Source organism: Macaca fascicularis, chromosome 14 (genome assembly GCF_037993035.2).
Source record: "Macaca fascicularis isolate 582-1 chromosome 14, T2T-MFA8v1.1".
NCBI lineage: Eukaryota > Metazoa > Chordata > Mammalia > Primates > Cercopithecidae > Macaca > Macaca fascicularis.
Genome location: NC_088388.1, coordinates 10,078,427 through 10,105,250, shown reverse-complemented (window position 1 = coordinate 10,105,250; position 26,824 = coordinate 10,078,427). Strand labels below are relative to the sequence as shown.

Genomic DNA, 26,824 nt, shown 5'->3' with positions numbered 1-26,824 from the left:
AGAGACGGGGTTTCACCGTGTTAGCCAGGATGGTCTTGATCTCCTGACCTCGTGATCCGCCCATCTCGGCCTCCCAAAGTGCTGGGATTACAGGCTTGAGCCACCGCGCCCGGCCCTAATTTTTTAATTTTTTATTTTAGAGGTGGGGTTTCACCATATTGCCCAGGCTGGTCTCGAACTCCTGGGCTCAAGCAATCCACCCACCTCAGCCTCCCAAAGTGCTGGGATTACAGGCATGAGGTACCATGCCTGGCAGCTACTGAGTCTTAACCCCAATGGATTAGACTTTCTGGAGGCCCTGTTTCCCTATCACCACCCCAACCTGGTCTTTAGGAGCCAGGAGTTAGTCCAGGGCGTGCCGGGGAGTTGGCCTGGTGACTGAGCAGCCCCCATCTTCCTACCAGGGTGTGGGTTTGTGCAGATGTACAGGTGGTCCCCTAGCTGTGCCCTCCCAGTGGCCCCCTTCTCCACTGTCCTTAGTAGCATAGTCACTGCTCTCTGCTCCCATGGTCCTGGCAGGTCTGTCTGATGGCTAGGAGTCCTTTACTAGAGGGTCTGTCCCCTGCCCACATAGGTGGTTGTCCCAGCTTTTCAGAGTTCCCTTGGCTTATTGCTGGGCCTGCCTCAAAACCCTTTACTTGGGACCATCGTGGGCACCAGACCCTCAGGGCCTCCAGAGAGGGCATCTGAGACTCAGAGAATCAGCTTGAAGCTGGACAATCACTTTTTGTGGAAAGGAAAACTCCTAACGTTTGTGGGCACTTTATTGCGTGTGCTCGGCTCTGTTTTGAGGATTTCTAAACACTGGCCTCCCTAATGCCCAGAACAGCACCCCGAAGTGATGATTAATCACCCCTTTTCTGTAAGTGGGAACAGGGACACTCCAGAGTTTGGAAACCTGTCCAGGTTCCCTACCAGTAGGGGGTGGTCAGCCTCAAAGCCCAGCCTGAAAGCCATCCAGCATGAGGGCTGAGGACCCCAGCGGGCACCAGAGGGTCTTTGGAGAGGTCACAGGTTGTCAAGCGGGTGAGAACAGGGCAGGGCAAGTTCAGGACCAGCCAGGTCCTGGGTGTTCAGGCAGTGGGAGAGCGGATGCTGGCACCAGTGCCACGCTGGGATCTGCAGGCAGCTCCAGCCACAGCCTTCTGGGGCTGATTTCTGGTCATGGAAGTGAGAACCAAAAGCTGGGGCTGGGAGCACCCTGGAGGGATAGCCCGGGAGCAGGTAGAGGGCCAAAACTGGAGTGGGGGCAGGAAGTGCTCCAGCAGTGACTCCCCAGAGGTGGGTCCCAACCTCCATGTCGGCCAATTCCAGGTGACCTCACCGGGTTTCCCCCACCCCTTTGTCCCGCGGAGCCCCTCCCTCATGAGTGCTGAGCCCAAGGGCCAGGCTGTCCCCAGGGGCGGAGAGTTGCGGGCCCTTCCCGATCCAGTAATGGGCCTGGGAGATGCCAGATTAGCGTGTTGCCTGTCCAGAGAGGTGGGCCAGCTGATGCCCAGGTCAGGGCCCTGCCGCTGGCCACATTGGGCTCCGGTCCAAGGCTAGAAGGCTGGCCCCGGCTGCAACCCCTTTCCGGCTCCTCTGCCACCCACCTCCCGGGGCTGGCCAGCATTGGGGAGCCGGGCGGCCGCAGGTAAAGGGCTTGGGGCGGCGCCGGCGGCGAGCGCGCTGCAAGGAGGGAAGAGCGGCGCCGGAGGGGTTAACCGCGGGAGGAGGGGGGCTTCTGCCGGCGGGAGGGGGGTCCCAGCCCCAGCGGCCGCCCGCTCCGCCCCTGCCGCCTCCGCGGCCCAGTCGGCACAGGCGAGGCCGTGCTGGAACCCGGGCCTCAGCCGCAGCCGCAGCAGGGCCGACAGTAAGTGTGGGGCGGGCTCCGGTGCGCGGGCAGGACTCCGGGGCAGGGGCGCCCCGGGGGCGACTGGCCAGGCGGGGTGCCCACCTCCCACGCGTGGGCGCCTCAGGGAGTGGTGTGGCCGCCGGTCCCGCCGCCCGCCACGCTCCGAGGCGTAGCTGTGGGGACGCGGGGGAGGCGGTGGGAGCGAGCGGCGGGCGCTGCGCGGTGGCCCTGCGGTCTGGCGTGTGCACGCGAGTGTCCGCACACATGTGCGTGGGCTCTGGGTGCCCTGGCGCGGCCGGCACGCCCATGGGGGCCGGGGGTGCCCGGGCGTCTGCGGAGTGTGCAGGTGGGGTGCGTGCGTGCAGCGGGGCGGTGCGGCGCTGCAGCCTCGGGGTGGAGCGTGGGCGCGCGGGTCTTTGTGCCCGCGCGTGGCGGCGCGTGCCGGGGCGTGTGTGCGCGTGGGCGCCGCCGCCCGCTGTCAGGGACTGACAGCTGTCCCGGGGACTACCGCCCCGGTGTGGCCTTTGCGGACCCCCTCCCTGCTTTTTCCGGGAACTGGGCGTCCCCCGCACCCCTCCTCGCCTGGGTGCGGGACCCATCCCTGGGTTCCTCGAAAGTCCAGCGGGGCGCGGGGGCACCCTGGAGGGCCAGCCGGGAAGCAGGGCGAGGCGAGAGGGGACGGAGAAGCCGCGGAGATGCTGTCGCAGCCGCAGCCGGCGAGCCGGGACCCACCATTCCCCTGTCCCCGCCCTACGCTGTCCGGCCTCTCCTCCGGGTTTCCCTTCGGACGTCTCTGAGCCCCCCTCAGCCTCCTCCTCGAGGGCCAGTTCCCCACACCCCCCCAAACCCCCCACATTTCCTCACTCGCCCCGCTTCCCCCTAGCCAGGCTTAGGCTCTCTTTCGGCCTCCCACTCGCCTTCCTTTCCCTTCCCCGTGCCCTCCTCTCTTTCCTCACCCGGTGGTCCCCGACAGGGGCAGCGGAGGTAAGGGGAAGGCTGGAGATAGGAGGGGGACTGGGTGTGTTCAGTCAGAGGGATATCTGTGGACAGTGCGGCTGGGGACTTCATGGATCTTTGGGTGTGTAGGGGATCGAGGAGAAGGGTGTGGATGTCAGGCCAGCTCAGTGACCCCAGCATCCCTGGTTTTGCCCGCAGTGACGACAGCTCCCCAGGAGCCCCCTGCCCGGCCCCTCCAGGGGGGCAGTGGAGCTGGCCCGGCGCCTGGGCGCGCCATGCGCAGCACCACGCTCCTGGCTCTGCTGGCGCTGGTCTTGCTGTACTTGGTGTCTGGTGCCCTGGTGTTCCGGGCCCTGGAGCAGCCCCACGAGCAGCAGGCCCAGAGGGAGCTGGGGGAGGTCCGAGAGAAGTTCCTGAGGGCCCATCCGTGTGTGAGCGACCAGGAGCTGGGCCTCCTCATCAAGGTGCGTGGGTGGGCCTCAGCCCCTTCAGCTGTCACCCATCACCCCTGGCACTAGCTGCGTGCCAGTGAGGCCCTGTGCCGGTGCTGCTTTCAGATCAGTATCCCTGAGGACGGGGTGCAGCTAGAGGCTGTGGGACAGAGGCTGGGGTCCAGGTCTCTGTGTTTTCAATAGGGCAACAATGGGGTCATTTGTTTCCTTGGAGAGCCTGGCACAGGACTGTGAACCTAGATTGTGTCCTTCAGGGTGTGATGGTGGTGGGATGAGGGGAAAATGAATGAATGAATGGCCATAGCACAAGGGCTATGTTACATTTGCATAGGTCTCACTCACCGGTCTAGTTGCCACATAAAATCCAAGACTCTTATTTAAATGTGAATTACAGTTAAACCACAAATGCCCTTTTATTTTATTTATTTTTTTTTTGAGACGGAGTCTCCCTGTGTCGCCCAGGCTGGAGTACAGTGGTGTGATCTCAGCTCACAGCAACCTCGGCCTCCCAGATTCAATTGATTCTCCTGCCTCAGTCTCCCGAGCAGCTGGGATTACAGAGATGCAATGCATCACCACGCCTGGCTAATTTTTGTATTTTTAGTAGAGATGGGGTTTCACCATGTTGGCCAGGCTGGTCTCAAACTCCTGACCTCAAGTGATTCACCCACCCCAGCCTCCCAAAGTGCTGGGATTGCAGGCATGAGCCACCACGCCTGGCCCACAAATGCCTTTTTAATACAAGTCCATCCCGTGCAATATTTTTGTTTGCTAAAATCTGGCAACCCTGCCTACACCGGTTCCCATACAGTTTTTGGAGTCATGTGTCTTAGAAAAACCCAAGAACACAGTGAACACACCCCGTCCCCCTGGAAAAGTGTGCATATGAGCGTGTGCAGGTGATCTGGGAGGGTTCCAGGATCCATGCCACCAGGGATGCCAGGTCAGGTGCCCCTTCCCCCTAGGGTGCATGCTTACCATGTGGGGAGAAGGGGGGTACGTCAGGGTTCCCTGAGGCACTTCTGGTCAGACTCCAACCATAGACTCAAGAAAGTTTTGGGCTGCAGCCTTCTGGGGGTACAGTCAGCCAGGCACCTCTGTTGCTTTCTCTGATTTCGGAGTCACTGTCATACAAAAAAATGAAGACCTAGCTTTAATAAATTAATGTCTATTACTTGAAATTGAAGAGTACCCTTTGTTCCCTGCCTGTTCTTTGTGGAGGGAGGGCCCATTGGCACGGAGGCCTCAGTGTTCCAGCTGATTCTCAAGGCAGCAGGACTCAGGGCAGAGATGTGTGTGGGGTGGGGTCAGGACACAGACCACCTGACATCATCTCTGACACTTCCAGAATGCCAGTGGAGGCTCAGAGAGGCCTGGGAAGAATGTGTCTGGCCAGACCACAGGGCAGAGGGAGGGAGGGAGGGAATCTGACCTAGTTTGTCTTCACAATGGAACTGCTTTTTTCCTGGATAAGAAAAAGGAAGAAAAGGAGAGGCAGGACTGAGAAGGGTGGGTGACAGCCACTTTATTTCTCTTTCACAGTAGGATTCACTCCCTGAATTAGTTGTGCAGCTATTGTGCACCTACTGTGTGCTAGGTGCTGTAGTTTTATACGCCAAGGGGATATTGGGGTGGATCAGACACAGGGTCTGCCTTGGAGGGCGTCACACCTAGGGGAGGGGAGAGATCCATGGTCAGACAGATCACTGTAGATTCAGTGGAAAGGAAGTTTCCTTCTTTCTGTGAAGCACCAATTGTGCTAGGCCTTGAGCTAGGTGCTGGGGACCAGGAGGGAGATGGCAGCGGCCTGAGGGATGACCTGGTGATTGAAACACACCAGGCGAGAGGGATAGAGAGTAGAGACGAGGGGCAAGAGATGCCCATGTGGAAAGACAGCATGGGCAAAGGCGTGGAAGCTGGAAAGTTCCGGTGCATTTTGCAGAACCTGGAGTTAGCAGATGCCTAGTCATTTGAAGCAAAAATTAGAACACACAGGATGACACAGGATTTTCCCCTGAAGTTGTGAATTTATTGGAAAAGGGTTGCAAAATACACATTAAATCACTTTTAATTAGCTCTTTCACTTCTTGCTTTTATTAAAAATTATTACAGGAAATGCAATCATCTCAGAAAATCTGGGGGGAAGGTTGCTGTAACATGGGGTGCCAAATTGGAGTCCCAGGGACAAGACTAGGGGAAGGGAGGTGGGGACCAGTTTGAAAAAAGGGCTTCAATGCTGGGCTGGGGAGTTTAGGCCTGCAAGGAGTGGGGAGCCATGGAGGGCGCTGAGCAGTCACTTTAGGAAGATCAGTTGGGACTGAGTCTTGCTAATGAGGACTGCAGTCAGGGAGAGAAGAAGTGCTTTACGATGTGCCCCACAGACACCATTCTTGTGCCTTGGCACTGCTGCTTGGGGAAGAGTCTCTTTGACTTCCTCTCACCTAGGGCAAGCACTCTCAAAATAGTCCCTGCCCGTGGGACCTGCATGCTGGCGAGAGGGAGACATCCAAATAGGGACATTACGTTCATTTAATAATATGTATTGGCTGGTTTGAGTACAGTGGTGTTGTTTACAACTAATTGATCACAACCAGTTACAGATTTCTTGGTTCCTTCTCCACTCCCACTGCTTCACTTGACTAGCCTTAAAAAAATAGTAATACTTATTGAGAGGTGCTCAATCAACATTACTTACACTGCAGCACAGGGTTTGGCTTGGACTTCGGCAGGGTTGGGATGTGTGTGTTTTTGTGCGTGCGCGTATAAACCTTCTAAAAATTGGAAGCAAAATTTTGTGGCACATAAACCTTCCTGGAGAGAAAGGCCCTAGCTTTCATGAGATTTTCTAAGGAAACGGACTCAAATTCAGCTTCCATAGGTGCAATGGGAGGGTGGGTTTGGAAAGCTAGAAACACAGGGTGTGGTCACTGCTTGGGAACTTAACAGTCAGTGCTTACTTTGTTGCAAGTTCACAAAAAATCTGGGAGGCAGATGCTGTCATTATCATCCCCACTTGAGACATGTAGAAGCCGAGGCCAGACAGTTAACTTGCCCAAGGTCCCACAGCATAAACATTTGAAGCCAGGCAATCTGGTCCCAGGTCTGCTCCTGACCATGGTAAAAGTAGAAATTTGTTGTCTGAAGTTAGGGGCCAGATACCAAAAATGTTTCTCAGACATTGCAGAGGTCAAACAAACTTGCCTGTAGGTAGACTAGACCCAGTTTGCATCTTCTGCTGTAAGGGACTGCCTCCTGGGAGATCAGAGAGAAGGGGAGAACAGGGAGGAGCAGGGGGGGAGCCACCCTACAGACTGGAGGGGCCACAAGTTGGCCTAGACAGGAGGGAAGAACTGAAGCTCCTCCTTCTATACCTTATCCTGCAGGAGGTGGCTGATGCCCTGGGAGGAGGTGCGGACCCAGAAACCAACTCGACCAGTAACAGCAGCCACTCAGCCTGGGACCTGGGCAGCGCCTTCTTTTTCTCAGGAACCATCATCACCACCATCGGTGGGGGAGGGGATTGGCATGTGGGGGACGGTGGCATGTGGGGGACAGGCAAGGAGCTTCCTCATGGGGGAAGGTGCAGGGAGACGGAGGGGTCCCAGGCGGCCCCTAGACTTCCTGCATCGCCCCTCTGCCCAGGCTATGGCAATGTGGCCCTGCGCACAGATGCTGGGCGCCTCTTCTGCATCTTTTATGCACTGGTGGGGATTCCGCTGTTTGGGATCCTACTGGCAGGGGTTGGGGACCGACTGGGCTCCTCCCTGCGCCGTGGCATCGGTCACATTGAAGCCATCTTCTTGGTGAGCTGCTCCATGCCCTGCCTGCCCTTGTGCTGGCCTCCAGCTACCCTTCCCCATGTCCCTGGCACATGAGTGCCCCCCACCCCCACCGCCCGCCGACCCTAAGCCTCTCCCCACAGGCTCCTGGGGGCGGGAGTGGACAGTATGGGAGTGGGGATTGTTGGTGTCTCCTGGGTCCTGTCTACTGCCCCTCCCCGCAGAAGTGGCACGTGCCACCGGAGCTAGTAAGAGTGCTGTCAGCGATGCTCTTCCTACTGATCGGCTGCCTGCTCTTTGTCCTCACGCCCACGTTCGTGTTCTGCTATATGGAGGACTGGAGCAAGCTGGAGGCCATCTACTTTGTCATAGTGACGCTTACCACCGTGGGCTTTGGTGACTATGTGGCCGGTGAGGCTGCCCTTCTTGTGCTGCACTTTCCCATCTACTTTATTCCTGATCAGGGGCTCTGCACTCCCACCTTTCCCTCCAAATCCATGTGGTTGCTCTAACGCCTGCCTCCATCATGGAATGCACCATCACAGCCTTGCACACACACCAGCGCCTTATGCACACTCACATTCTTGTATGCTTGAGTCCCATGCATGCTCACACATATATTAAACACACCCCTCGCATGTGTCACATTCTTGCACAGGAGCGCCCCTTCTTGCATGCTTTGATCTTGCACACTTTCAACTCATGCACACCACTCATTTTCCTGCCTCCACTCACACACTCAAGCACATACCCATTGCCCTAGGGAGCGCAGGTCCTCTCCAGGAGCTGGGAGGGGGACACTGAACCAGAGCTCACAGGCTTGCCCCACAATCCAGTTCTTTCTGCCTTTCCTGGTGGTATCCCAGGCGCGGACCCCAGGCAGGACTCCCCAGCCTATCAGCCGCTGGTGTGGTTCTGGATCCTGCTCGGCCTGGCTTACTTCGCCTCAGTGCTCACCACCATCGGGAACTGGCTGCGAGTAGTGTCCCGCCGCACTCGGGCAGAGGTAGGCGCCCAGGGTTGGCACTGCGTCTGTGCACTGTGGTGCAAATGTGCTGTTCCCTAGCAGGGGGTTGAGCAGGTTGTCTCCTATCCAGGGTGTGGGCTCCTGAGGCAGGGGCTGAGTGAGCCTCTGTGTGTGCCTCGCAGGGAACAGAGGGGTATATGTTTGTGGGTAACTTCACCACCTCTGCCCTCATGGGTAGGATTGCCAGATTTAGCAAATAAAAATGCAGAAAGCCAGCTGGGGCAACATGGTGAGACCCCGCCTCTAGAAAATACACAAAAATTAGCCCTGCGTGGTGGTGTGTGCCCAGTTACTCGGGAGGCTGAGATGGGAGGATCACTTGAGCCAGGGGAGGTCGAGGCTGCAGTGGGTCATGATTGTACCGCTGCACTCCAGCCTGGGCAACAGAGTAAGCCCTGGTCTCACAAACAAACAAACAAACAAAACAAAAAAAACCAAAACTCAGTTAAATTTGAATTTCAAATAAATGAAATTTTAATTTGGCCGGGCGCGGTGGCTCATGCTTGTAATCCCAGCACTTTGGGAGGCTGAGGTGGGTGGATCACGAGGTCAGGAGTTCGAGACCAGCCTGGCCAACACAGTAAAACCCTGCTAAAAATACAAAAATTAGCTGGGGGTGGTGGCAGGCTCCTGTAATCCCAGCTACTTGGAAGGCTGAGGCAGGAGAACTGCTTGAACTGGGGAGGCAGAGGTTGCAGTTAGCCAAGATCCGCCACTGCACTCCAGCCTGGATGACTGAGCTAGACTCCTCTCAAAAAAAAAAAAAAAAAAAAAAATATATATATATATATATATATGTATGTATATATATAAAAGCATGTCCCAAATATTGCACGAGATATAGTTATACTAAAATTTATTTGTTGTTTCTCGGAAATTCACATTTAGCCAGGCAATTTGTATTTTGCCACCTTTCTGGGAGCACCCAGCGGAGAGAAGCCCTTCCATCCTCGGGGCTGGCTGACGCTAGAGGACCAGGCAGAAAAGAGGGTTGGGGGTTGATCCCTGCTGGTGAAGGGGCAGGTTCCTGGGGGGTCGCGGAGGGGGTCCAGGACCTCTAGTCGAGGGCTGCTTTCCCTCTCCGTGCAGATGGGCGGCCTCACGGCGCAGGCTGCCAGCTGGACTGGCACGGTGACGGCGCGCGTGACCCAGCGAGCCGGGCCCGCTGCCCCGCCGCCAGAGAAGGAGCGGCCACTGCTGCCTCCACCGCCCTGTCCAGCGCAGCCGCTGGGCAGGCCCCGATCCCCTTCGCCCCCGAAGAAGGCTCAGCCGCCTTCCCCGCCCACGGCCTCGGCCCTGGATTATCCCAGCGAGAACCTGGCCTTCATCGACGAGTCCTCGGACACGCAGAGCGAGCGCGGCTGCCCGCTGCCCCGCGCGCCGCGAGGTCGCCGCCGCCCTAATCCCCCCAGGAAGCCCGTGCGGCCCCGCGGCCCCGGGCGTCCCCGAGACAAAGACGTGCCGGTGTAGGGGCAGGATCCCCGGCCCGGGCCTCTCAAGGGCTTCGTTCCTGCTCTCCCCGGCATGCTTGGCTTGTTTGACCAAAGAGCCCTCTTTCCACGAGACTGAAGTCTGGGGAGGAGGCTACGGCTGCCTCTCCGCCGTCCCCCGGCCCTTTCCTCACTTCCATCCATCTCCAGACCCCCCACGGCTTTCTGTGTCGCTGCCCCGGGCGGGCGTGTCCCTCACAGCACCTCACGACTGTGCCTGAAAGCCTGCATCAATAAATGAAAACGGTCTGCACCGCTGCGGGCATGACGCTCCCGGACGCTAGTGAGTGTGGAAGTGCTTTCCTCGGGCCACCGTGGGGGCACATCTGGCCTCCCGTGGCCCCCAGGCCGAGGGTCCCCGGGCACCCAGGTCGGTCAATTCTCCGCCCTCTCGGCTGGGCTCAGGCCCGCGTCTCTGCCTGGAGGCTGCTGGGTAGGGTCCGGCGTGGGGATCAGCCGGGATGGGCTGTGCGTCTCCAGCCTCTGCACACACTTTGGGGGGTGGGGTGCGGGGGTGGAGAGGCAGGGGAGAGAGGATGGCATCTCGCGTGGCGGGCTGTCGTTTGAACTCTCCCGGCGCGAGAGGCCCTGCCCCGCCCCCTTCCTGGAGCGTTGACCCCCTTCTCGTCCGGAGGCCTGTGGCGTCTGGGTCCGTTGGGGCAGAACCATGGAGGAAAAGCCTTCGAAAGTAAGACCTCTCCCCGGACCCCTTACTCTGTCCGCTCCCAACCCACCTTTGGTCCGACTCGGGTCCCCGGCGCGATTTCTTACTCAGCCTTGGCTTCCCGCAGCCCCCACCCAACCAACCCCACGCTCTACGGGATCCCCGCCCGGACCCGGCTCAGATCCCCAGCCTGCTCTTCCTTCCGGCTCCAGCCACCCGCGACCCTTGGCTCCCTCCTTGTATGTGGCCCACAGGTGTCGCTCAAGTCTTCCGACCGCCATGACTCGGACAAGGAGAGCGTGCACAGCGACATTCGGGACCTGTGGACCACGACCACGCTGTCCCAGGCACAGCTGAACATGCCGCTGTCCGAGGTCTGCGAGGGCTTCGACGCGGAGGGCCGCAGCATTAGCAAGACCCGCGGGTGGTACAGCCCGGGGAGCCGCTCGTTGGACGAAGGGGACAAGGCCAGCCACAAGCCGGAGGAAATGGACGAGCACGCGCTGGTGGAGCTAGAGTTGCACCGCGGCAGCTCCATGGAAATCAATCCGGGGGAGAAGGACACCGCATCCCAGATCGAGGCCGGTCAGTGTGGCCTCGCCAGGCCGTGGGCGCCCGCGGGGCAATAAGCTAGCCGGGGACTCAATTTCTGGAGCTGTAAAATGGGGGGAAGCTGATAGGATCCAAGTTTCTAGGATTCCCTGGGAGAGGCGCCAGCGCGAATCTTTCGCCCTTTAAATCCGCCAGGCATTCTTGGAGCGCCCCCTCCCGGGCAGGCGTTGTAACAGGCCTTTCAGTCGTGGCGCGCAGAGTCCGGCGAAGGACGCACCAAATAAATTGCGCAAAGATCCCGCGGTAGGACCTGCGGGGTTTTCTTGTTTTGTTTTGGAGACAGGATCTCGCTCTGTCACCCAGGCTGGATGGAGTGCAGTGGTGGGATTATAGCTCACTGCAGTTCAAGTGATCCTCCCGCCTCCCGCCTTTTTTTTTTTCTTTTTTTTTGAGACGGAGTCTCGCTGTGTCGCCCGGACTGGAGTGCAATGGCACGATCTCTGCTTACTGCAACCGCCGCCTCCCGAATAGCTGCGATTACAGGCGTGCGCCACCACGTGCGGCTAATTTTTGTATTTTTAGTAGAGACGAAGTTTCACCATGTTGGCCAGGCTGGTCTCAAACTCCTGACTTCAAGTGATCCGCCAGCCTCGGCCTCCCAAAGTGCTGGAATTACAGGCTTGAGTCACTGCACCCGGACTTTGTTTGTTTTTTAGAGACGGCGTCCTGCTTTGTCGCCCAGGCTGGAGTGCAGTGTTGTGATCATAGCTCACTGCAGCCTCAAACTCCTAGGCTCAAGGGATCCTCCAACCTCAGCCACCCCCACCACCCTAAGCTGGGAAGACAGGCCGGCACCACCCTGCTCAGCTAATTTTTTATTTTTTTGTAGAGAAAATTTCGCCATGTTGCCCTGGCTGGTCTCAAACTCCTGGGCTCAAGTGATCCTCCTGCCTCGGATTCCCAAAGTATTGGGATTACAAGTGTGAGCCACCGTGCCCAGCAAGACCTGCGTTTTTAATGGAATCATCCCGCCTTGTCTTATGATTTGCGCTGGTTGAGGAGGTGTATGTCTTTCCATTAGTCAGTTGCTGGTTACAATTTCTAAGCCTCTACTACACGCTGGACACTGTCTGGCACCCCCTCAAACCACTTCATCAGAGTCAGAACCAATAACAGTATAACAATGGTCACATATTGAGCACTTGCTGTGTGCCAGGCACGGGGCTTCCCCCGGATTGTCACCTTCAAACTGGATTGTCACCTTCAAACTTCACAACCTGCATAAAGAGCTATTTTCTTTTCTTTTTTTTTTTTTTTTTGAGTTGGGGTCTCACTCTGTTGCCCTTGCTGGAGTGCAATGGCGTGATCTCAGCTTACTGCAACTTCTGCCTCCCCGGTTCAAGCAATTCTCCTGCCTCAGCCTCCTGAGTAGCTGGGATTACAGGCGCCTGCCACTATGCCCAGCTAATTTTCGTATTTTTAATAGAGATGGTGTTTCACCAGATTGGCCTGGCTGGTCTTTTTTTTTTTTTTTTGAGACGGAGTCTGGCTGTCGCCCGGGCTGGAGTGCAGTGGCCGGATCTCAGCTCACTGCAAGCTCCGCCCCCGGGGTTTACGCCATTCTCCTGCCTCAGCCTCCCGAGTAGCTGGGACTACAGGCGCCCGCCGCCTCGCCCGGCTAGTTTTTTGTATTTTTTAGTAGAGACGGGGTTTCACCGTGTTCGCCAGGATGGTCTCGATCTCCTGACCTCGTGATCCGCCCGTCTCGGCCTCCCAAAGTGCTGGGATTACAGGCTTGAGCCACCGCGCCCGGCCTAGCCTGGCTGGTCTTAAACTCCTGACCTTGTGATCTGCCCACCTTGGCCTCCCAAAGTTTTGGGATTACAGGCATGACCCACCACTCAGCCAAGAGCTATTTTTATTACCCCATTTTACTGATGAAGAACTTGAGGGTCAGAGAGTGTCAGTCACTAGTCCTAAGTGTCACACTGTGGGGCAGTCAGAACGGGAACCAGGTGGGTGGGGCTCTAAAGCCCAGGGTTGTAACCTCTGTCCCATGCTGACCCCACATCTGTGGCACCCGCTGGTGGGGAGACCTTTCGGTTGCACCAGGAGCTGGTCTCTGAAGGCCATTCCCTCTCACAAGGTGCCTACCCATCTCCTCTGCCCCAGGGAAGGCCCAGGAGTCTGCAGATGACTGACCCTTTTTTCTCTTCTCCCAGAAAAGTCTTCCTCAATGTCATCACTCAATATTGCGAAGCACACGCCCCATCGAGCCTACTGGGCAGAGCAGCAGAGCAGGGTTGGAGGGGCTGGGGAGACTGGGAGTTTCAGTGGGGTAGGGGCTAGGCAAGTTGGGGGTTGCTGATAGGACATGAAAGTTGGGGGTGGTTGGCAGGGTGGAGGGGCGGGCAGGCAGGCTGGTTGGGGGTTTGGGGGCCACAGGGAGCAGGTGGGGGCATTTCAGCTGTGGGCAGAGATGAAGTCCCCTGGACGCCTAAGCCTCTTGCTGCTTCTCCAGCTGCCGCTGCCCCTGATGGAACTCATGGAGAATGAAGCTCTGGAAATCCTCACCAAAGCCCTCCGGAGTGAGCTCCCCGCCAACCCCCAAGAGCTACCACGACAGATTCTGGTGGATTTTGCAGGGCTGGGGCCCAAGGGTTGGGGTTTCAGGGTGCCTTATGTCTTGTCAGATGCCCTTGGCACTCACAAGTATTCCAAGGGCCCCATAAAAGTTAAAAGCTGAGGGACTGGGCACAGGAAGAACCAGTGGGGGACATGTGGTGATGGGCAGAGGCCTGGGCTCCAGGCTGAGTGCAGGCCCTCTCTAGCTGAGGGAGGCTTTTCTTTGGCTGTTTCTCCACCTGCCCAGTGGGATAACCGCCTTGGTGTGGCCTCGACTCCCGCTGGTTGGGGAGCCTTTGGACAGTGGATTATGTGGGTGAATTTCTGCTGCTGGGGTAGGAAAGCCCAGTGGTGATAAAGGGCCGGCTGATGGCTTAGAACGGGTGGCTGGTCCAGAAGGTGGCCAAACTGCTCGCTACCACTGCCCTAGTTCAGGCCTGCAACGTCTTCCCTAGCCTTGACCTTAACACTCAGCACCCTTAGAGATGCAAAGTTCCCCAGGCTAACAGAGACCTGAGTGCCCTGCGCTGCTGCTACCCCGAATCATCTGCGGTTCCTCGAACTACATATGGGGCGCCCACTGGTGGGGAGACCTTTCGGTTGCTCACTGCCCTGAGCCGAGCTCTGCCCTCCTCCTAGGCTACCAGTTAGGGATCGGCAGGGACCACTTCCTGACTAAGGAGCTGCAGCGATACATCGAGGGGCTCAAGAAGCGCCGGAGCAAGAGGCTGTACGTGAATTAAAAACGCCACCTTGGGCTCCAGCAGCGACCCAAACCAGCCCTGTGCCTGCCCGGTCCCCAGACCCAAGCCCGAACCCATCCGAGTGGAATTTGAGTCCTAAAGAAATAAAAGAGTCTATGCATGGTCCGTGAGTCAGTGCATGGCAGCCCGCGTGAGGCGGACGCACGTGGCCCCGCCCTTCCCCGTGACCTTCATTCGGTCACCGCAGTGACCTTGAGCTTTCTCCGTCCGGGCCCTATCGGCCCTACCTTCCGGGACTCGTAATCCAGGGCTTCTTGCATGTTTTAAGTCGGCTTCACCCACCCCGAGTTCCGCAGCTCTGTAGGGATACTGGGTCTATGGTTCGAGTGCCCAGTTGGTGTCGCTTTGGGGGAAGTGGCTAGGGGGAAGAGAGAAGGAGGAAGGGGGCAGCACCTCCCCCTTCGCGACGGCGCGCTAGGCTCCGCCCCTCAAGCATAGGTAGCAGGTCCAGCCTCTCCACCCGTCCCGCCCTTGCGTTTTCATATGTAAGTGGTCTCTCGGCTCCGCGGTTGCAGCCTGCACCGCCTCTCCCACTCCTCGCGCGCGCAGCGCGCCCCACCTCCTCCGTTACGAAAGCGCGCTTCTGGCCCCACTAGCTCCCGACTCTAATCCCCCAACCCTCCGCGCCTCCGCCCCCGCCCCTCCCAGGGGCCGCGTACGCATGTGCGCCGCAGTGGCTCGGCCGGCTGCGGGGCGGGACTTGCGCGAAGGCCCGCCCACTGGCGCTGCCGGCTCCGCCCCGACTCGTACGGGCGCGCAGGCGCCGCCCGCCCCGCTGGTCTGATTAGCATAGGACCCCGGGCCCCGCCCCCTGCTTTGCATGCGCACGGCCGGCCCCGCCCCCGCTGTCAGCTGGAGGAAGCGGAGTAGGAAGCGGCCGCGATGTCCTTTTGTGTCCTACAAGCAGCCGGCGGCGCCGCCGAGTGAGGGGACGCGGCGCGGTGGGGCGGCACGGCCCGAGGAGGCGGCGGAGGAGGGGCCGCCCGCGGCCCCCGGCTCACCCCGGCACTCCGGGCCGCTCGGCCCCCATGCCTGCCCGAACGCCCTGTCGGAGCCCCAGGTCCGGGGGCGGAGGGGAGCGCTGCCGCGGGGGTGGGCGGGCGGGGCGCGGGGGCCATGTGCGAACGCGGCAGGGAGGCGGGCGGGGCGGGCTGCAGGCGGGGTCCAGCTCTGGGGCCAGTCCGGGCCATGGTTGGGACCCAGTCGACTGTCGGGCTGGTCAGGGTTCGAGCGGGATCCGGCGTCTGAGTCCTGGTGGGCCGGCCTGGGGCAGGATCTGGCTCTGGCTACGGGTCCTGACCCGGGTCAGGGTTGGGCCTCCGATCCGGCCCGCCCCGGGGCAGGGTTCAATCCCCCACTTGCCGAAGTCCCTGGGGCTGGCCCGGGTGGAAGACGGGGAGGGCTCTGTGTCGGGGAAGGGGCTCTGAAGACCACGTGGGGGCGCTCGAAGGGGCCTGGGGCCACCCTCCTCTCTGGGTCAAAGGTCATCGCACCGGCAGGGGAGAACTTCCTCCTCCTTGGCTCTCCCCACTTACTTCCTGATAACCTGGTAGAGGTCTCCCGCCGGCGGGGTGGGGAGGCATAGCAACTTTAGGCAACTTCCCAAAGGTGTGCGCAGGTTGGGGGGGTGGGTGGTACGCGGCGCCCCGGGAGGTGGCGGCCTCTGCGACAGCGGGAGTATAAGAGTGGACCTGCAGGCCGGTCTCGAGGAGGTGGAGCGGCACCCGCCGTGTGCCTGGAATCGGCATGCTGGGGCAGGAGGGCAGCCGCGTGTCAGGTGTGAAAAGCTCTGGAGGTGTTTTCATGAGTCCGTGCCTGTGCTTGTGGATGTGGGTACCTAGTGAGAGTGTGTGTGATCATGAGCCTTGATTGAGTTCGCAGATGGGGTGTGCGCTCCAGGAGAAGTATGTGAGCACAGGTGTGAGCAGGAGTGAGCACGGGTTTGGGAAGGCCGGTGCGAATGTGAAAACCCCCAGCAGAGAGCGAGCCTGCGTGGGCTTGTGGGGCCCCTGAGCACCTCGGTGAGTGGAGTGTGTGAACTCGGTGTGAGCACGTCCACTGGCCTTGGGGTCTGGGCTTCAGTGCACGCTCTCCAATACAGAATATCCACATGAGGGCAGGGTCTCAGAGGTCCCCCCAACATCTGGAGAAAACTGGGAAGTATCCTGCCCCTGTCTAGGGATTCCAGGTGGGGTTGAAGGTTGCCTGGGGGCTACGGTTACCCTGCTCCCTGGACTGGGTGGGAGTAGGGCCTTTCTAAGCCTCCCCCAGGTTCCCAAGGGAGAGACCAGCTGTCAGTTACTGGCCCTGAAGACTCTGTTTCCATGGCAACAGCTGGGAGGGGGACAGTGTTACTGGGCAGTCCTTCCTTGGACTCTGCCCCCATTCCTCCCCCCTTGCTGGGCCTGGAAGCCTGGCCCTAGGCCCGAGGTTGGGCAACCCGTGTGGCAGGGTGTCTCCCATCCCCCATCACAGTGCCTCCCTACGAACCCACGGGTCTCTCCCTGCAGGTGACCAGCACCATGTCCAGCCAGGTGGTGGGCATTGAGCCTCTCTACATCAAGGCAGAGCCGGCCAGCCCTGACAGTCCAAAGGGTTCTTCAGAGACGGAGACCGAGCCTCCTGTGGCACTGGCCCCTGGTCCAGCTCCCACCCGCTGCCTCCCAGGCCATAAGGAAGAGGAGGATGGGGAGGGGGCTGGGCCTGGTGAGCAGGGCGGTGGGAAGCTGGTGCTCAGCTCCCTGCCCAAGCGCCTCTGCCTGGTCTGTGGGGACGTGGCCTCTGGCTATCACTATGGTGTGGCATCCTGTGAGGCCTGCAAAGCCTTCTTCAAGAGGACCATCCAGGGTGAGCCCCCAGCCCACTCCCCTGCCCTTTGCCCTGCACCCTCTGGGTGCAATAGGCCCCCAGATGGCTGTGGCACCGCTTGAGGCTGGCAATCTGGTGTTTCCAGGGTCTCTACCTCCCAGAGACACCCTTTCCCTGAGAAGTATGGTAAACGCACTGGGTGTACTGATGCATTGCAGTGGATGTGAGTGAGCTCAGGGTACCACCTGGGTACTCTAGGCCCAGCACCTTCTACAGTGGCTCTGAAAGAGTCCAAGGCAGCCTCTGTTCCTAAGCTTTGTTCTTGCTTCTGGCAGCTTTTGACCTCTCCCCAGCATAGAACATGTCCCCTTTTTCTTAATTTTCCCAAAGCAGCACCAACACAAGGCAGATTTTAAATTTTTTTTTTTTTTTTTTTTTTTTAGACAGAGTCTCACTCTGTTGCTTAGGCTAGAGTGCAGTGGCACGATCTCTGCTCACTGCAACCTCTGCCTCTGGGTTCAAGAGATTCTCCTGCCTCAGCCTCCTGAGTAGCTGGTACTACAGGTGTGCACCACCACGCCCAGCTAATTTTTGTACTTTTTTTTTTTTGAGACACAGTCTTGCTCTGTCACCCAGGCTGGAGTGCAGTGTCGCAGTCTCGGCTCACTGCAAGCTCCGCCTCCCGGGTTCACGCCATTCTCCTACCTCAGCCTCCCGAGTAGCTGGGACTACAGGCGCCCACCACCATGCCCGGCTAATTTTTTTTTTTTTTGTATTTGTAGTAGAGATGGGGTTTCACTATGTTAGCCAGGATGGTCTCGATCTCCTGACCTTGTGATCCGCCTGCCTTGGCCTCCCAAAGTGCTGGGATTACAGACGTGAGCCACCGTGCCCGGCCAATTTTTGTATTTTTAGGAGAGACAACGTTTAACTATGTTGGCCAGGCTGGTCTTGAACTCCTGACCTCAAATGATCCACCTACCTTGGCCTCCCAAAACAAGGCAGATTTTTATCAGTGCTTGAGAGGGACTACATCATAGTTTAGCACCCAACTTTAAAAAGACTAACAGGCGAGGCTGGACATGGTTGCTCACACCTATAATCCCAGCACTTTGGGAGGCCAAGGTGGGTGGATCACCTGAGGTCAGGAGATTGAGACCAGCCTGGCCAGCGTGGTGAAACCCCATCTCTACTAAAAATGCAAAAAATTAGCTAGGCATGGTGGCTCCCACCTGTAATCCCAGCTACTTGAGAGGCTGAGACAGGAGAATTGCTTGAACCCAGGAGGCGGAGCCGAGATCACACCACTGCACTCCAGCCTGGGTGACAGAGCGAGATTCCGTCTCGAAAAAAAAAAAAAAGTTGGGCTTGGTGGCTCATGGTCTGTAATCCCAGCACTTCCAGCACTTTGGGAGGCCAAGGCGGGCAGATCACGAGGTCAGGAGTTCGAGACCAGCCTGACCAACATGGTGAAACCCCGTCTCTACTAAAAATACAAAAATTAGCCGGGTGTGGTGGTGAGTGCCTGTAATCCCAGCTACTTGGGAGGCTGAGGCGGGAGAATCGCTTGAACCTGGGAGGCAGAGGTTGCAGTGAGCTGAGATTGTGCCACAGCACTCTAGCCTGGGCAACAGAGTGAGACTCACGTCTCAAAAAAAAAAAAAAAAAGACAGGCATCTCTGCTCTTAAAAGTCACTAATTTTTTTCTCACTCAGGAAAGCTTATCAGAATTCGGGGGAATGAGCAAGATGCTGACGTAAGCATTGCCTGGGAAGCGCCTATTATTTCCATTATTTCTGCTTTTATGTAACCATTGGTTACTTTGGGGGCCATAATACGTATAATTAAAAAAAAAAAAAAGGCCAGGCATGGTGGCTCCCACCTTTAATCCCAGCACTTTCAGAGGCTGAGATGGGAGGATAATAAGGTCAGGAGTTTGAGACCAGCCTGGCCAACATGGTGAAACCCTGTCTCTACTAAAAATACAAAAATTAGCCAGGCGTGGTGGTGGGTACCTGTAGTCCCAGCTACTCAGGAGGCTGAGGCAGGATAATCGCTGGAACCCAGGAGGCGGAGGTTGGAGTGAGCCAAGATCGTGTCACTGCACTCCCAGCCTGGGCGACAGGGTTAGAGTCCATCTCAAAAAAAAAAAAAAGTCTTGAGTGCTTACCTTGTGCTAGGTACTGTGTTCTTTTATGATCTCAGTTAGTCCCCATAGCAACCCTCTAAGGTGTCAGTACTGTTATAAGTGAGACTGAGAGGCATTTGAAACTTTGTTGAAGTCTCACAACTAGGAAATGGCAGAACCAGGATTTGAACTTGGGTCAGTATAGGTCCAGAGCTGAGCTCTTCAATGTTAGACTGCTGCCTCTGCTTATTACTAGTAACACGAAACTCTGGACAGACGCCAAATGACTGATTGTGACATTCCAGCAAGTTTTTTTTTTTTTTTTTTTTTTTTTGAGATGGAGTTTTGCTCTTGTCCAGGCTGGAGTGCCTGCGGTCATGGCTCACTGCAACCTCTGCCTCCCGGCTTCAAGCCATTCGCCTGCCTCAGTCTCCGAAGTAGCTGGGATTACAGGCATCTGCCACCATGCCCGGCTAATTTTTGTGTTTTTAGTAGGGATGGGGTTTCACCATGTTGGCCAAGCTGGTCTCAAACTCCTGCCCTCAGGTGATCTGTCCTCCTCACACTCCAAAAGTGCTGGGATTATAGGTGTGAGCCACTGGGCCCAGCCAATCCAGCAAGTTTTAACTTGGCCAAAATTCACTGATCTAAAACTTTGTGCACCCTTCCCGCTCTGAAGACCAGTGAGCCAGCAGGCCAGGGTGCAGATGTCTCCTACCTACCCTGGGGCCCCTCACTGTATGTTGACTCTTGACAAATATTTATTGTGTGCTGGCTGTGAATAGGAATTGTATATTGAGCACTTAGGTGTTATGAACCATGCTAGATGTTTTGCCCACATTATCCCCTTTAATTCGGGGCACTTTTACAGCTAGGAAACTGAGGGTTCAAGGGGTTAGGTATGGGACTTGCCCAAGATCATAAAGGTATGTGGTAGCCAGAGTCCCTGCTCGGCACAGACCTATGCTTTTCTGTCCTGGCCAGTGTTCCAGGCCTTGGGGACACAGCTGGGGCTGAAGCAGGGCTGTTTCTGCCCTCAGGCACTTTTCCTCCTGGCAGAGGGGAGAGCTGGGCAACAGTGAGTGGCACAGACTTGTCTTATTACAGCTGTGGTATGTGCAGGAAGGGGAGGTGCTGGTTCTGAGGCTCCAGAGGGCTTGTCTTTTTTTTTTTTTTTCTGAGACGAAGTCTCGCTCTGTCACCCAGGCTGGAGTCCAGTGGTGTGATCTCGGCTCACTGCAAGCTCCGCCCCCCAGGTTCACGCCATTCTCCTGACTCACACTCCCGGAGTAGCTGGGACTACAGGCGCCCACCACCACACCTGGCTAATTTTTGTGTATTTTTAGTAGAGACGGGGTTTCACCATGTTAGCCAGGATGGTCTCGATCTCCTGACCTCGTGATCCATCCACCTCGGCCTCCCAAAGTGCTGGGATTACAGGCGTGAGCCACCGCGCCCGGCCTCTTTTTTTTTTTTTTTTAGACGGAGTCTCGCTCTGTTGCCCAGGCTGGAGTGCAGTGGTGCGATCTCAGCTCACTGCAACCTCTGCCTCCCAGGTTCAAGCGATTCTTCTGCCTCAGCCTCCCAAGTAGCTGGGACTACAAGCACACGCCACCACGCCCAGCTAATTTTTGTACTTTTAGTAGACACGTTGGTCAGGCTGGTCTCGAACTCCTGACTTTGTGATCTGCCTGACTTGGCCTCCCCAAGTGCTGGGATTATAAGCGTAAGCCGCTGCGCCCGGCCTTTTTTTTGAGACAGAGTTTCGCTCTGGTTGCCCAGGCTGGAGTGCAATGGCACGATCTCAGCTCACTGCGCCCTCCACCTCCCAGGTTCAAGCAATTCTCCTGCCTCAGCCTCCCGAGTAACTGGGATTATAGACATGCACCACCATGCCCAGCTAGTTTTTTTTTCTGAGATGGAGTCTCGCTGTGTCACCCAGGCTGGAGTGCAGTGGCATGATCTTGGCTCACTGCAACCTCTGCCTCCCAGATTCAAGCGATTCTCCTGCCTCAGCCTCTTGAGTAGCTGGGATTACAGGCGCCCACTACCATGCCAGGCTAATTTTTGTAGAGACGGGGTTTTACCATGTTGGCCAGGCTGGTCTCGAACTCCTGACCTCAGGTGATCCGACTGCCTTGGCCTCCCAAAGTGCTGGGATTACAGGTGTGAGCCACTGCGCCCGGCCATGGTGTCTTGAGCTGAGCGTAGAAGCCCAAGTAGGGGGTAGGAGAAAACGCACTGCGAGGAGAAATGTGCTGCTGGCCTGCTGTCTAGCTGTGTCATTTGGTCCTTGTGAGGCCCTGTGAGGCCGGGAGGGCCGCCAGCACCACGTTACTAGTGCTGAGGACCTCCAAAGTGACAGTGAGCAGAGGGAGGTGAGGGAGCCTGTGTGAACTTCAGGACCAGAGCTCCAGGCAGGGCCTGTTGGAGGAACATGGAGGAGGCGAGAGCAAGGAGCAGAGGTCAAAAGGTGGCAAGGAGCAGGGGCATAGGCCTGGGAGGACGTGGGTTTGCTTTGGCTTAGACTCAGAGAAGGGAAATCCCTGGAGGGTTTTGAGAAGAGGAGGTACAGGATGTGATGGAGGCTTAATAGAACCCTCTTGGCTGCTGTGTTGAGAACAGACTGGAGCAAGCAGGGACAGAGCAGGAGGCCAGCGAGGGGTGGGGTGATGGTGACTATCGGGTCAAAGGTGGAAGTAGTTGCCAGGAGCAGGAGGTGGATTCTGGACCTCGGGGGAGGTAAAGCCCACCAGAATGTGTCGGTGGCTTGGATGTGGGGTGTGAGAGGAACCAGAGATTCTGCCCAGGTTTCTTTTTGGGCAAGTGAACACGTGGAGTCCACGTAGGCTGTGTTCGGTCCGAGGTGCCTTCTAGACATGCAGGATGTCGAGGAGGCAGCTGGAGAGATGGGTCTGGAGCTCACAGCAGGTCCAGGCTAGAGATAGAAACATGAGAGCCCCACAGCTGGAGAAGATCGCCATAGGATTGGAGATGAACTCCAAGGACAACCCTGGCAGTCTGGATGGAAGAGCTTGGGAAGATGCACAGAAACCACAAAGTGGCTGGTGCGGTGGGAGGAAAACCACAGTGCATGGTGTCCTAGAAGCAAAAGAAGAAAGTGTTTAAGTGTTTCTAGGAGCAGGAAGTGATCAACAGCCTTAGATCCTTCTTTTAGGCCAAGTAACATGAGGACTGAGAATTGACAACTGGATTTAGCAACGCAGAGGTCTTTGTGGCCTTTGTGGCCTCATCAGCAGATGAGGGCTGTGGGCCAGAGATGAGGCTTGGGGCCGAGATGCAGCCCCTCTGCCTGTTCCAGCTCCTCCCTCATCCAGGCAGGGTCTCCCGGCCCAGCAACCACTCCCCTCCCTGCCCGCTCATGGCTGCCTGCTCTCCCTTTCCTCCCCGTACCCCCAGACCTGTGTTTGCCCGGGGAGAGTCAGGGTTCTCCTGTCAGCTGGGTCCCCTCCCGACCCTGGGAGGCTACCTCTGGAGCCCTGCCTCTTCTTGGCAGGGAGCATCGAGTACAGCTGTCCGGCCTCCAACGAGTGTGAGATCACCAAGCGGAGACGCAAGGCCTGCCAGGCCTGCCGCTTCACCAAGTGCCTGCGGGTGGGCATGCTCAAGGAGGGTGAGCACTGGGCAGGGGCTGGGCGAGGGCTGGGGGAGTGGGGGGGCCCGGGCCGGATGGGCGCGAGGCCTGGGAGTTCTGGTGAGTGGACTGGGGGAGGACAACTCTGGAGAGCAAGCCCCACTCCGCCCACAGCACCGCAGTCACAGTCCTATCTGTCCTACAATTCAAGGAGTGCGCCTGGACCGCGTCCGGGGTGGGCGGCAGAAGTACAAGCGGCGACCAGAGGTGGACCCACTGCCCTTCCCGGGCCCCTTCCCTGCTGGGCCCCTGGCAGTCTCTGGCGGCCCCCGGAAGACAGGTGAGAGCACTGTGGGTCCCCTGGGGCTAGGACACGGGAGGCCTATGTGTGGCATCATAGTTAACCTTTGGCACTGGGACCTGTATTTCCCCTTCGTCTCTTCACTCACTTCCCCAAGACATGTGAAAATGCCTTTCCCTGCGTTGGGAAAAGTAGTAGGACGGGGAACAGGGACGATTTTCCAACACTCACAGCCTGTCCACAAACACACGGGCTTTCCCTGGGAGACAGCGCTCTTCCCGGAGGGAAGTCGCTGGCCAGCTGCTACTGAGGAAGGCCACAGGGGGAGCGACTCTGGGAAGATGCTTGACCCCTTGAGGCTTGACTCTTGTCCTCTAATTGTCACCGCAGCCCCAGTGAATGCACTGGTGTCTCATCTGCTGGTGGTTGAGCCTGAGAAGCTCTATGCCATGCCCGACCCCGCGGGCCCTGATGGGCACCTCCCAGCCGTGGCTACCCTCTGTGACCTCTTTGACCGAGAGATTGTGGTCACCATCAGCTGGGCCAAGAGCATCCCAGGTAAAGGGCCCAGGTGACCTGGGGCTGCCCTGAACAGGCCCGGCTCTGGTGTGCTTGCTCAGCCAGGCCCGCTCCCCACTGCCCCCTAGGTTTCTCATCGCTGTCGCTGTCTGACCAGATGTCAGTACTGCAGAGCGTGTGGATGGAGGTGCTGGTGCTGGGTGTGGCCCAGCGCTCACTGCCACTGCAGGATGAGCTGGCCTTTGCTGAGGACTTAGTCCTGGATGAAGAGGGGGCACGGGCAGCTGGCCTGGGGGAACTGGGGGCTGCCCTGCTGCAACTGGTGCGGCGGCTGCAGGCCCTGCGGCTGGAGCGAGAGGAGTACGTTCTACTGAAGGCCCTGGCCCTTGCCAATTCAGGTGAGTCTGGAGCAGGCACGGACAGGTGTCTCCGTAAGGTCTTCAGGTTTTTAACTCAGTGATGGTGACACAGTCCCATTTTGCAGATAAGGAAAACTGAGGCTTAGGGAAGAACAATGATTTGCTCAAACTCAAAAAGCAAGCCAAGCGCAGGCTCCAAACTGCACACAGGATTTTGAGCCCTAGTGCCATGCTAATGCAGAAAGGTCAAGTTTAGTGGGAGGGAAGATGGGGACGGTACAAGGTGGCCACAATTGAGGGAGAAAAGGTGGGGTCCTGGCCCACGTGCTGGAGCAGTGAGTGGTGCCCCTCAATCAGCCAATCAACAAATCCTCAGGCCGGGCGCGGTGGCTCAAGCCTGTAATCCCAGCACTTTGGGAGGCCGAGACGGGCGGATCACGAGGTCAGGAGATCGAGACCATCCTGGCTAACACAGTGAAACCCCGTCTCTACTAAAAAAATACAAAAAACTAGCCGGGTGAGGTGGTGGGCGCCTGTAGTCCCAGCCACTCGGGAGGCTGAGGCAGGAGAATGGCGTAAACCCGGGAGGCGGAGCTTGCAGTGAGCTGAGATCCGGCCACTGCACTCCAGCCTGGGCAACAGAGTAAGACTCCGTCTCAAAAAAAAAAAAACAACAAAAAACAAAAAAAAACCAAATCCTCATTTGGCTCCTCCTTAGACCCCATCCATCAGTGTTCAAGATGTGGGGAGTGCCCTTGCCAGAGACAGCCCAGGCCAATACCATGCTCCTCTCTTCTTGCAGACTCTGTGCACATCGAAGATGCTGAGGCTGTGGAGCAGCTGCGAGAAGCTCTGCATGAGGCCCTGCTGGAGTACGAAGCCGGCCGGGCTGGCCCCGGAGGGGGTGCTGAGCGGCGGAGGGCGGGCAGGCTGCTGCTCACGCTACCGCTCCTCCGCCAGACAGCGGGCAAAGTGCTGGCCCATTTCTATGGGGTGAAGCTGGAAGGCAAGGTGCCCATGCACAAGCTCTTCTTGGAAATGCTCGAGGCCATGATGGACTGAGGCAAGGGGTGGTCCTGGTGGGGGTTCTGGCAGGACCTGCCTAGCATGGGGTCAGCCCCAAGGGCTGGGGCGGAGCTGGGGTCTGGGCAGTGCCACAGCCTGCTGGCAAGGCCAGGGCAATGCCATCAGCCCCTGGGAACAGGCCCCACGCCCTCCCCTCCCCCCTCCTAGGGGGTGTCAGAAGCTGGGAACGTGTGTCCAGACTCTGGGCACAGTGCTGCCCCTTGCAAGCCATAACGTGCCCCCAGAGTGTAGGGGGCCTTGCGGAAGCCATAGGGGGCTGCAGGGGATGTGTGGGAGGCAGAAGCCTATCTCAGGGAGGGAAGGGGATGGAGGCCACAGTCTCCCAGTGGGTGATGCTTTTGCTGCTGCTTAATCCTACCCCCTCTTCAGAGCAGAGTGGGACTTGGAGAGCAAAGGCCCATACCCCTTCGCTCCTCCTCTCATCATTTGCATTGGGCATTAGTGCCCCCCCTTGAAGCAATAACTCCAAGCAGGCTCCAGCCCCTGGACCCCTGGGGTGGCCAGAGCTTCCCCATCAGCTCCCATCCAGCCTCCTCAGGGGGTAGGAGAGCACTGCCTCTATGCCCTGCAGAGCAATAACACTATATTTATTTTTGGGTTTGGCCAGGGAGGCGCAGGGACATGGGGCAAGCCAGGGCCCAGAGCCCTTGGCTGTACAGAGACTCTATTTTAATGTATATTTGCTGCAAAGAGAAACCGCTTTTGGTTTTGAACCTTTAATGAGAAAAAAATATATAATGTCGAGCTCAAGAACACTGTGTGTTTGGTGTCATTGGGTCAAGGGTTGGGGATATACACGGCAGAATTTGGAAACGGTATACATCAACAAAAACATTAGTCATAACAAGAAAAACTGGCGCCTGGCACAATCAACTCTCAGTTTCCTCTTCACTCAGCAGCATGTTGGGGATCCCGCGGCTGATGGGGAACATACGTCCAGACTCCGGGCACTGCAGGGTGCCCTCTATCACTTCCACCTGCGGGCGGGGAGGGACAGAGCTGAGCACTGGCGGCCTCAGTGAGGGAGGCAGGTGGCCCAGGAAGCAAGTGATGGGCCGCTTCTCACCTCCAGCAGCAGATGGTGCATAGTCCTCAGAAACTCTTCATTCTCCTCATATCCCTCAACCGGCCCTTTAGGCACCTGGATCAGGCGCAACTGTGGGCAAGAGGCGAAATTATCTCCGGGCATCCCGAACTCCCGCCTCAGCCCGGCTGAGGTGTGCCCGCCCCGCACTCCCCGGGATATGCTCGGGCGGGGTAAGGATCCTCACATTATCGGCCGCTTCCAGGAACGCCGCCCACTCCACCTTAGGTATCATACGCGCCACGAAGTTGGGGTTGAACTCCACAGGGCAGATACGGACCTCAGTGGCCTGGCAGGGCGGAGGAGTTTAGGCAAGCACTGGACCCTGGCCCACCATCCCACCCGAAAAGGGAAGCCCGCCGTGGTACCTGGAGGCGCAGGGGGAAGCCACGGGACCCCACCCCCCGCACATGCGAGCTCAGCAGATTGTGGGTGAGCAGTTTCATATCGCCGAACAGGCTCTCGTCAGGCCGGAACCGGAAAGAGGGCGTCCTCCGCTTCGTCACTTCCGGGGATGCTCCACTCGATGCTATTGGTTGGCCAGGAGAACCGGAAGTGGCGAACTTACTGGAAATTCTCGTGCTTGCGGGAGCTGAGCTAGGTAAGTGAAAGACCTGTCGGGTCACGCGCCACTACCGGAAGCGTCTCAGCAGGAGGTTCCTACAGCGCACGCCCAGCTTTTTTTTTTTTTTTGCACAAATCCGTCGTATCATGCAAATCATATGCAAAATAGCTGCAATGCAGGGGCTCTCGTTGAATGCAAAATAAACATGTTTTACTCCTACACAGGCGCCTAACAC

General features: G+C 57.8%; 4 protein-coding genes across 23 annotated transcripts; 3 read left to right on the top strand and 1 right to left on the bottom strand.

The window, feature by feature from the left end:
- Window positions 1–1,407: 1,407 nt before the first annotated feature.
- Window positions 1,408–9,820, top strand: KCNK4 (potassium two pore domain channel subfamily K member 4). 9 transcript variants are annotated; one of them, XM_045370541.3, is made up of 7 exons: window positions 1,408–1,633; window positions 2,990–3,255; window positions 6,627–6,750; window positions 6,886–7,046; window positions 7,247–7,433; window positions 7,889–8,028; window positions 9,139–9,820. In XM_045370541.3, the coding sequence occupies exons 2-7, from the start codon at window positions 3,067–3,069 to the stop codon at window positions 9,517–9,519; spliced, it is 1,182 nt and encodes a 393-aa protein (XP_045226476.1). In that variant the 5' UTR covers window positions 1,408–1,633; window positions 2,990–3,066; the 3' UTR covers window positions 9,520–9,820. The 9 variants fall into 9 exon arrangements, with proteins under 9 accessions (XP_045226476.1, XP_073869443.1, XP_073869439.1 ...); XM_045370540.3 differs by having other exon boundaries at window positions 1,598–1,852; XM_015434524.4 differs by lacking the exon at window positions 1,408–1,633 and adding an exon at window positions 2,045–2,185.
- Window positions 9,243–14,249, top strand: CATSPERZ (catsper channel auxiliary subunit zeta). 6 transcript variants are annotated; one of them, XR_012423126.1, is made up of 6 exons: window positions 9,243–10,227; window positions 10,458–10,788; window positions 11,645–11,817; window positions 12,978–13,057; window positions 13,277–13,343; window positions 14,020–14,249. XR_012423126.1 is itself a non-coding variant. In XM_065529454.2 (5 exons), the coding sequence occupies exons 1-5, from the start codon at window positions 10,207–10,209 to the stop codon at window positions 14,121–14,123; spliced, it is 603 nt and encodes a 200-aa protein (XP_065385526.1). In that variant the 5' UTR covers window positions 9,243–10,206; the 3' UTR covers window positions 14,124–14,249. The 6 variants fall into 6 exon arrangements, 4 of the variants coding, with proteins under 4 accessions (XP_065385526.1, XP_065385527.1, XP_073869482.1 ...); XM_065529454.2 differs by lacking the exon at window positions 11,645–11,817; XM_065529455.2 differs by lacking the exon at window positions 11,645–11,817 and having other exon boundaries at window positions 13,277–13,387.
- A 742-nt stretch (window positions 14,250–14,991) lies between these two features.
- ESRRA (estrogen related receptor alpha) lies at window positions 14,992–25,690 on the top strand. Of its 6 annotated transcripts, none has more exons than XM_015434520.4 (8): window positions 14,992–15,204; window positions 16,026–16,165; window positions 16,655–16,991; window positions 22,598–22,714; window positions 22,887–23,015; window positions 23,367–23,534; window positions 23,624–23,893; window positions 24,657–25,690. In XM_015434520.4, exons 3-8 carry the CDS (start codon window positions 16,667–16,669, stop codon window positions 24,914–24,916), a joined length of 1,269 nt encoding a protein of 422 aa, XP_015290006.1. In that variant the 5' UTR covers window positions 14,992–15,204; window positions 16,026–16,165; window positions 16,655–16,666; the 3' UTR covers window positions 24,917–25,690. The 6 variants fall into 6 exon arrangements, with proteins under 6 accessions (XP_015290006.1, XP_005577474.1, XP_073869436.1 ...); XM_045370539.3 differs by lacking the exon at window positions 14,992–15,204 and adding an exon at window positions 15,505–15,921; XM_005577417.5 differs by lacking the exon at window positions 16,026–16,165.
- On the bottom strand, window positions 25,641–26,508 carry TRMT112 (tRNA methyltransferase activator subunit 11-2). Of its 2 annotated transcripts, XM_015434523.3 has the most exons (4): window positions 26,393–26,508; window positions 26,212–26,313; window positions 26,007–26,096; window positions 25,641–25,917 (listed from the first exon to the last, which is right to left on the bottom strand). In XM_015434523.3, exons 1-4 carry the CDS (start codon window positions 26,468–26,470, stop codon window positions 25,810–25,812), a joined length of 378 nt encoding a protein of 125 aa, XP_015290009.1. In that variant the 5' UTR covers window positions 26,471–26,508; the 3' UTR covers window positions 25,641–25,809. The 2 variants fall into 2 exon arrangements, with proteins under 2 accessions (XP_015290009.1, XP_073869483.1); XM_074013382.1 differs by lacking the exon at window positions 26,212–26,313.
- Between the last annotated feature and the right edge of the window lie 316 nt (window positions 26,509–26,824).

Excerpts from the sequence above, each read along its gene's own strand:
- KCNK4 (XM_045370540.3), top strand. Across the intron at positions 6,751-6,885 it reads AACCATCATCACCACCATCG|GCTATGGCAATGTGGCCCTG; the intron begins GTGGGGGAGGGG and ends CCCTCTGCCCAG. Across the intron at positions 7,047-7,246 it reads ACATTGAAGCCATCTTCTTG|AAGTGGCACGTGCCACCGGA; the intron begins GTGAGCTGCTCC and ends CCCTCCCCGCAG.
- CATSPERZ (XM_065529454.2), top strand. The coding sequence starts at position 10,207 with ATGGAGGAAAAGCCTTCGAAA. Across the intron at positions 10,228-10,457 it reads TGGAGGAAAAGCCTTCGAAA|GTGTCGCTCAAGTCTTCCGA; the intron begins GTAAGACCTCTC and ends TGTGGCCCACAG. Across the intron at positions 10,789-12,977 it reads CGCATCCCAGATCGAGGCCG|AAAAGTCTTCCTCAATGTCA; the intron begins GTCAGTGTGGCC and ends CTCTTCTCCCAG.
- ESRRA (XM_005577417.5), top strand. The coding sequence starts at position 16,667 with ATGTCCAGCCAGGTGGTGGGCATTGAGCCTCTCTACATCAAGGCAGAG. Across the intron at positions 23,016-23,366 it reads TGGCGGCCCCCGGAAGACAG|CCCCAGTGAATGCACTGGTG; the intron begins GTGAGAGCACTG and ends TTGTCACCGCAG. Across the intron at positions 23,894-24,656 it reads CCTGGCCCTTGCCAATTCAG|ACTCTGTGCACATCGAAGAT; the intron begins GTGAGTCTGGAG and ends CTCTTCTTGCAG.
- TRMT112 (XM_015434523.3), bottom strand. The coding sequence starts at position 26,470 with ATGAAACTGCTCACCCACAATCTGCTGAGCTCGCATGTGCGGGGGGTG. Across the intron at positions 26,314-26,392 it reads GCTTCCCCCTGCGCCTCCAG|GCCACTGAGGTCCGTATCTG; the intron begins GTACCACGGCGG and ends CCGCCCTGCCAG. Across the intron at positions 25,918-26,006 it reads TGCACCATCTGCTGCTGGAG|GTGGAAGTGATAGAGGGCAC; the intron begins GTGAGAAGCGGC and ends CCCCGCCCGCAG.